The sequence below is a fragment of the Schistocerca piceifrons genome, chromosome 1 (assembly GCF_021461385.2).
Source record: "Schistocerca piceifrons isolate TAMUIC-IGC-003096 chromosome 1, iqSchPice1.1, whole genome shotgun sequence".
Classification (NCBI taxonomy): Eukaryota; Metazoa; Arthropoda; class Insecta; order Orthoptera; family Acrididae; genus Schistocerca; species Schistocerca piceifrons.
The window spans coordinates 1,064,395,215-1,064,403,344 of record NC_060138.1 but is presented as its reverse complement, the minus strand read 5'-3'; the positions used below and the strand labels follow the sequence as shown (position 1 = coordinate 1,064,403,344).

At 37.8% G+C, this 8,130-nt stretch overlaps 1 protein-coding gene across 1 annotated transcript; it reads left to right on the top strand.

The window, feature by feature from the left end:
- Positions 1–3,634: 3,634 nt before the first annotated feature.
- Positions 3,635–7,897, top strand: LOC124797602 (thioredoxin domain-containing protein 17-like). The gene is made up of 3 exons (XM_047260798.1): positions 3,635–3,927; positions 4,694–4,775; positions 7,628–7,897. Exons 1-3 carry the CDS (start codon positions 3,783–3,785, stop codon positions 7,770–7,772), a joined length of 372 nt encoding a protein of 123 aa, XP_047116754.1. The 5' UTR covers positions 3,635–3,782; the 3' UTR covers positions 7,773–7,897.
- The last annotated feature ends 233 nt before the right edge of the window (positions 7,898–8,130 follow it).

Sequence of the window (8,130 nt, the reverse complement as noted above, 5' to 3'; positions counted from 1 at the left end):
AGAAACATTGCTTTGATGATTGATGTCGAAGTTTTAACTACTCTGTCACATGTAGAAGTGGTACGTCCATGAAACTCAGAAAACATAATTTAAAAGTGTTTTATTGAGTTCACCCAGTTTGTTGTCAGATTTAAAAGACCCCTCAGGAGTAGTAGACATCCAGGAACCAGAACTTGTTCCAGGAACTGAGCACATTTCAGCTCATGATCCCAAGGATTTGTTCTCACGAATTCTTCTTCATCTTCCGTAATGTGTCCAATGTGACAACTACTTGGACATTGAACATTCACTTGGTTGTTCTCTGTCAAGACAATACAATGTTCACTGGTAATGAATTTCATGAATTCGTCATTGTGCGTTTAGGTGTCTGCAGCATCTGTACCACTGATTATCTTATCAGCAAATGATGCACTGCTTGATAACAGTACGTGGTCTCCATTTCCTGTTACAAAAAGAAGCTGAATTCTGTGCTTGACCTCGACTGCTGAAGGATTGTTACAGAAAGCACCAAGACTTGAGTTCTCAAAAAATAATTTTCCAGACATCCTTGATTCAGTCAAGATGTTAGATTATACCTTCCTTTATCTTTTCATCCTTCTCCGAACAGGCCTAGTAGCGATGTATTGGAGATGATAAACCCCTTTTGAAACGGCAACAAGCCCTTTCTGTTCTCAAAGCGCATTTCATGGCAAACATCTCGAAGCTATTTAATGTGTTCTCTTGGGTTGGAAAATTCAGACCAAACCCACTATGTAGAGGTGTGCCATGCTCAAAGGGAACTCTAGAATTCAGAACTTCAAACACATGATTGACTAATTCAAAGAAAATACTTTCACATTCGTTTCCTAGAACATACAACAGAACTTTAGCCAAACTGTGTGGAAATAAACAAGCAGCCATCCTAACATTTTGTCATGCTCTACCTGTGACACTAATGTGAGCTTCTGATAAGTGGTGCACTATATGCACGTCTCCTTTCTGACTGTCTAAAAGGCTCGCAATTAATTTCCTCATTACTGAAGTTCCTTTAGGTAGAACTACTCCACCCAAAAAGTGGTTTCTAAGAAGCTACAGTAAGTGAGGCACGTCTTAGAAAACCCAGATCTTTCTTTCCTTTTTCCCCAGATTTGCGAAAAAAGTTTTCCGATGTGTTGACGCAAAGCTTATTCCACACTCTAGAATTTTTTCCTCCCATATCGCATGTTACAGCCACAACATGCAGCCCTGAACATTCAGCTTTCATTACTATGTCTTGGAGCAGGTTACTGTTCATTGTCACCTCAAAATCATAATAAACTGGCTGCTTCCAAGATTTACATAAACCACGAATCATCACAACTAGCACACTGCTGCAAGGTCCTAAAATCTTGTCTTCTGTCGCATCATAGCAGATGCAGCCATTAATGTTCATTTCGTCAAAACACAGCACAGTTTTCTTTTCTAGCACTGTAAATGTATGAATCTTTGCTGTCAAAATTTCTTGCGAAGTGCCTGGATTGCACTTAAAATTTGTAGTCCAATTTTGAAGCATTGCACGAAAGGCAAACGAATCTTGTGCCTTCTCAAATACATATAAGCTTTTCGAGAAATGGCTTTTAAAGTTAGTGCATTGGCAATATGCTGGGAACTCCATTTAACCCGTCTGTTGCCTTGTAACAAACAGCGAATTTGTCCTGGAGTGAAACATTTCGACAATTCCTCATTATCACACTTTCTTTCACAGTTGTACTTAATTTTCTCGTTTTTAACAGCATGAGCCTGACAGCTTTGAGCCATTTCAGGGCTGCACCACGTTGTTTAGGGGAATTTCTAACACTGCATTTTTGTTCTTCAACAATTCTATTCCTTTATTCAGTCTTTTGCTTGCTTTGTCCTTAAAGTCTTCAATCAGTGAGTTCACAGATTAGCACTGTATTTGTAACTTGGTCCACTTTCTTCTCCTTTAGGGATAGAGATCCCAAGGCTCCAACTGTTCTCTTTTGCACATCTCTATTTTCATAACGTAGAGCTCGCTCATGAGCAGCCTTCAGGAATAACAAATAAAAGTGGTTAATTGTTTGTTATATGTTGTCTGTTTTATTAATGACATGTATCCACACATAAAATACATACCAGTTGAGAACATTTAAGTTAACGAAATCAACACTATGATTTAGTTTAATCAGTTCAACAATAAATGGCAGTATATTTAGATTGCTTACCTTTTCAGCAGCTGCACTGTTGCTTTCAGCAATACGTACATCTCCATACCAGTTTGGTAAATGCTGTGATTGAACTACACTTGCTTTCAGCTTCCTTTCTATCGGAAAACCATGGAGTTCATTCTTTGAATCACACTTGTAATCTTCTGGAAGAAAATAAATTTAGCAGATTCGTGCATTATTAACATTGATTTTATCTGCTCACTTGCAACGAGCTACCCACTCATTTTTAGGGAATCGATGATATATTACGGTATATCACTAGATTTACGGGCATAATTGTTACAGTTTTCAACTAGATAATTACTCATCTCTTTCGCTACACTGTTGCAATAATTATTTAACCTCGGGTTCCGGCTTGATTTGACACGCGCTACTCGTACATTGCCTGCTATCTGTGGATGTCACAGCGCCGAAGGCACTGTGGGAAACCTGGCCGCATTCACGTGTGCAATGGCCTACCTTACGGTGTCTAATTACTTTGATTCGCATCGTCGATACAGGATACACAACACGCAACGCCATCTGCGAGACCTCCATTTCAATAAACAAGTTTTTGTTGACAGAAATTAAACTACCTGAGGCTGCATTTACATGTTGCGCTAACAGATGGCACAACTTTAGTACTTGAGCCAAGCTCGTAACAATATTTTACAAAATCGGGACAAAATACGGTCTTGTCAGGACAAGAAAGTCGATAACGTTCACAGTTCCGATATATCAGGACGGATGGCATTACAATAGAATTAAGTTGCATACAGCACGGCTTTATACTCTCTCACTTGCGCAAAGCTATGAAACTAAATCTGCAATTTATAACATTCATCAGTACAGCACTGCACTTGCAGCTTGAGTACATACGTCACAATATTAAATAAATCATATACATTTATAGTCTGTGGAAAAATACGACATTCTAGCTGCAATAATTTGGACCGATCGACTTACTTTCCTCATAGAACGTGATAAATAGCACATTTCCTATTCTCTCTCCAACAATTTTGTAACCATTTCTCGTTCCGATTTTCGCCTCTTAGAAATCAGAACAACCTGGAGCGTTTTACTGAGTTACTACTACAGCTCGGTGCAGCATGCTCGAATATTGACGAAAACAAAAAACACAGACCTTTCCAACAGCCAAAAATTTCGTCTTCAATGATAATACCCACAACGCCTTTAATTCACCCTCAACTGGATGTGATAACTACTATGAACTACGGTACTTCCTATGTTTCGCTGTCAAATCAGACTATGGGAATGCCAAATAAAGGTTGTGGTAACAAATTGACATTTAACGTAGTTTAATGTTTAAATTCGCTCCAAATTTTCATGTTCGGTTTCTGTCTGATGCCAGTTCTGCCGCACTCAGTGGAGTGTTGTACAAGTGCCATTTCATATATTAAGAAATTGTTGGGTATGAGTTTAATCTTTGACTGCGCTTATCGCGGTTGGTCAACGATGATTGTCAGCTGTGAAGTGTAATCATGTGAGGCTGTAAAGTGTAAACATTTTATTCGAGATAACGAACGACATTAAAACGAAACGTGTTCGCTCTTCCCAACATCATTTTCGGCAGAAAGGATGGTTACTCATCATAGCGCTGAAGGCTATGACGATTTTTGTGGGTTGATTAAGCGATTGGAAGACTCAGGACAACCGATATATGTTCTCTTTTCCGGCTCAAAGGATTCTGACGGAAAGAGCTGGTGTCCAGATTGTGTAGAAGGTGTGTATGTAATGTTTCTCCGCTTTGGCATTCTTAGAGGTTGTTTGTGCGCATTGTTTTGAAGTGTAACATTGTCTGCTCGATGCGACGTTTATTGCCGTTTGTTTTGCAACGTATTCTTTAAATAAACCTTTCCTCGAATTTTTGATTTACATGCGTAATATAGGGTACTCACTATAAAGATCTGGAGGTTCTACGAAGAGTATGAATAGTTGTGTTCTTTCATTGAAGTTGTTATTCATGGGTCCATAGACACGGTAATTTTTTTTAGCGTAAAATGATTCTGCAGCCATGGGTTGTTGAATTATTGATGTTTGTTTACATCACCCAGTTAGGCACTGTCAACTTACGCATTTGGCCGCATGGCTAACATTTCTATTTGTATTTGAACATGGGTTTCTGCCATTGCATTCGCCAAGCGCTCATTGCTACAGATTAACGTGGGTCACTAATTTGCAAGTTTATTTAAAAACAAGTTTTGTGAGTGGAAACATTTGTGTTAATACAGGAAGTAAAAGTTAAAGAACTTAGTGAAAATTGTTGTTTAAAATTTCTCATGTTACACGACGCAGATATTGCCACAATTTGAGAATCTTTCTACTTCCACTGTATTATAGTAGCCTACTGAATTTCTAATAAAGCTTTTGGAAGTTAGTGTAATTTGTGTTCATTTAAAAATGTTTGTTGTAATAAACCATTTAGCGCTCTTAGATTTATTTTTATGCCTATTGAAAGCTGCAGCAACTTTTTTTGTTTTTGTTAACAGCTGAACCTGTTATCGATAAGGTGCTCAAGAGGTCAACATTAGCCATTCACTTTATTCATGTTGGCGTTGGTGAAAGAGCAAAGTGAGTTGTCTGTTCATTAAAATTATATCTATTATTGATACAGTATTGGGGTATTGTTAATGTAATACAAATATTGGTCTGAGTCAAGGCCTTTTTTGCCGTAAGTATGCTTATAAGTAAGAAATGTCTTGTTAGATTAAAACTGTGTGTCAGACATGGACTCGAACCCAGAACCTTGCCTATTTACATAACGTAAACAATCTAAATACATAAAGAGACAGGGCTAAAGTGCACTTACAGTGTACCACAGCTGTTCAGTGGTGTGCTGCTGTGGTAATTTGCTGTCACTGTTCTTATTCAGTCAATTGATAATATATAGTAGCCAATGAAAATCACTCAATTTAGTAATCTATGTTGTCACAGGTATTTGATTTTTTTTTTTTTTTTTTCTGAATACATCAAGCTTTCCCGAGGTTATGGCTGACTTGGGACCTAATAGCTCAGTTTAAATAACTGTTAATGAAGCAGAATACCTGCTAACTTAATTTACAAATTGTAGGAAGTTACAAACGAGTTATGTGATTGGCTACCCACATCTGACTCACGATACGTCATATTCAGTTCCTATCATTCATCATTCAAACTGTTATCACCACCAGCACGTAATGGAAAAGCCATGCTACTGACAAGTGCACTTTTACTTAAGATTGTCATGATACATTTATTGACTTTTGTTAGCTGGCAATCAGATTGCATCTTTCCAACCTTATCTAGGCTTGGGCAGCACTAGAGATCAGTCTGTGACCATAGCCATTGTTTGGTGTTGATGGTGATATTACCCATCCGAGTTGTGTACCTGCATCAAGAGCTTCAATGTAATCAGCATGAATAGTATCACTTTCCGAACTGCAGCTTAATTTTTTAGAAAAATGTGCACAACATGCCATCGGGCTCAACATTGATGTGCCCCAGGAGCCTAGTTGTTGTGAGCCTGTTGTGTGTCCTCCACATTGGTGACAACACAAACTTATACACTGCTACAGATCTCTTGTCCTGCTCTCCAGTCCTCGCAGATTCTGTTTAGTGCTCTATAGGAAGTTACTGATTTCTGTTTCTGTGAGTAATTTGCTACCTGCATCCTTTTACCGGTCAGAGCAGTACTCTAAATAAAGCCATTGAAATGGGTCATGAACAGAGAAAACTGGGCACTGTACACTTAGTTGGCTGTTTTTGAACATAGGAAGATATTCAGAACCAGGCTTATTACAAGTGTGATGAGCCATGCTGTTGATTCATCCATTTAAAAGTTTTTGGGCAACATTTAAGCAGTCTGTCCCTCAGTGCAGCAAAGTGTGTCATAGTTGAGGAGGCCGTTCAGGTCAGACCAACTGCAGAGCAGCTCACTTTCAGATCACAAACACTTCAGCCCAATGAACCACTGAAGAGGAAGTATATGTCATAACAAATGTTACGAGCTCAACATAAATGTCAGTCAGGATGGTTTATGACACAAAATAGGGGAAGAGGTCAATAGTGCCCCCTCCCATGGGACCCTTTTTTTTTTTTTTTTTTTTTGTGTGTGTGTGTGTGTGTGTGTGTGTGTGTGTGTGCGCGCTCTTCAAGTGAAAGCTGGACTTGATGCTGCTTAGTCTCACATTACTGTAGCAAGTGCATTATGGTAACTTTGAAATGAATGAGAGGAAGCCATACAAACATTTTTTTAATATAATGTGACTGATGTACTTCATGTAGTTTATTTTTGATCATTTCTTGGTTCTCTCTTCCTGGAAAACTTTGTTGATGCAGCAGCTATTTGAAAAGACAGATTGGAAATGACTATTTTGTGGTAGTAATTATTTTTCATAGGTTCTATTGATTTAGAAACATTTGTATTGTGAAATGTGACATTTTGGTATTTGGAATAATAAGCAAACTGAATGCTGATATGGTTCCTCAAGCATGCCATGATTATTTATTCCTCTATCCTTCAATTGAACTGTTGCAGCATCTGTGGTTACACAAATTTTGAATAGGTATTAAATTCTAGCCAAACTCCCACTAACTTTTGAAGCAAATCTGTGAAAGCAATAATTTATTTCAACCAATTTTGCATCACTTCTGTGACATCCTTATTACATGTCCATATAAATGTTACATTAATAATTCTTATAAAACATGAGCCTAAATAATTTCAAGCAGACAAAAGGTGTTGCATAATAGCACAGAAGTTATGCCAGGGCCGGATTTACAGATAGTGGTGACCTAGCTACTTAACTACCCCCATCCCTCCTCCCACCAACAAAAACGTTTCTATTTTGTGATCAATAATGGGATTACTTAAAAGAAACATTTCACTCTGTACTTATATTCAGCAAAGCCTTCAGCTGGGAAAGGCCTCTTTCCTTTTTTGATCAGTAATTTCTTGTTTTGTTCACCATTTAACTTCCTCACACTGCAAAATTTGTTGGATAGAGTACTAAAAATATTTTACTAAAACACACACACACACACACACACACACACACACACACACACACACACACACACACACACACAATGGTAACTGGCAACCAAAGCAATGACATAATGATGTCTGTTATGTAAATCACTGCGAAATACAGCTATACAGCAGTTGCAAACAGGAACATTAACGATCCCTCTCACCCAATTGAACTCAACAAAGAAACACACTGTTCTAGTGACAATGTTGCTGGCTTGACTTCTGTGTTTCCTACCTACTTTTTTTTTTCCAAATCTACCAAAAGTACAAGTTTCCATCTTCTAGGTCTCTGCTTTATGTTTGATCGTAGTTGTGAATTCAGCTCTGACAATGAGTATTGTTTAATGTGTTGCAGATTATAAATGTGTAAGAATGTAGTCTTGTGAATGAATATCAACATAATTGTTTTCAGGTGGAAGGATCCGAACAGTCCATTCAGGAAAGACTCCAGACTTCTGCTCACAGGTGTCCCAACTCTCCTGCGTTGGGGTGCACGGCAACGGCTGGTGGAATCAGAATGTGCTGATGAACAATTAATTGAAATGATTTTGGAGTAAAATGAAGATAGAAATTAATTTTTTATGAAAGCATATCTGGATAATCAATAGATCAAGCTGCTGTTGTACATCATTGGGAGAACTTCGCGCTATTTTAATCTAAAATTAAAAGAAATTTGTTAAAAGATGCTCTTTCTTTTTAACATAGTTCACACCATTACAATGCTGTTGAACTGTGTGCAAAGTTTTGACCATATTTTTCATGCTTTATTTCAAATATTCCATTGCCCTTCAACTCTTATTAAATTCATTTTTATTCACTTGAGCATCTGTCTTAGTGACACAATGTCAAAGAATACACCTTAAAGTACATGCAAACTATGTGAAGAAAACAAAATAGAACAGAAGAACTAGCAAC

What these genes read in the sequence shown, in the direction of transcription:
- LOC124797602 (XM_047260798.1), top strand. Translation starts at nt 3,783, where the DNA reads ATGGTTACTCATCATAGCGCTGAAGGCTATGACGATTTTTGTGGGTTG. An exon ending in GTGTCCAGATTGTGTAGAAG is followed by an intron (nt 3,928 to 4,693) that starts GTGTGTATGTAA and finishes TTTTGTTAACAG; the next exon opens with CTGAACCTGTTATCGATAAG. An exon ending in GGCGTTGGTGAAAGAGCAAA is followed by an intron (nt 4,776 to 7,627) that starts GTGAGTTGTCTG and finishes AATTGTTTTCAG; the next exon opens with GTGGAAGGATCCGAACAGTC.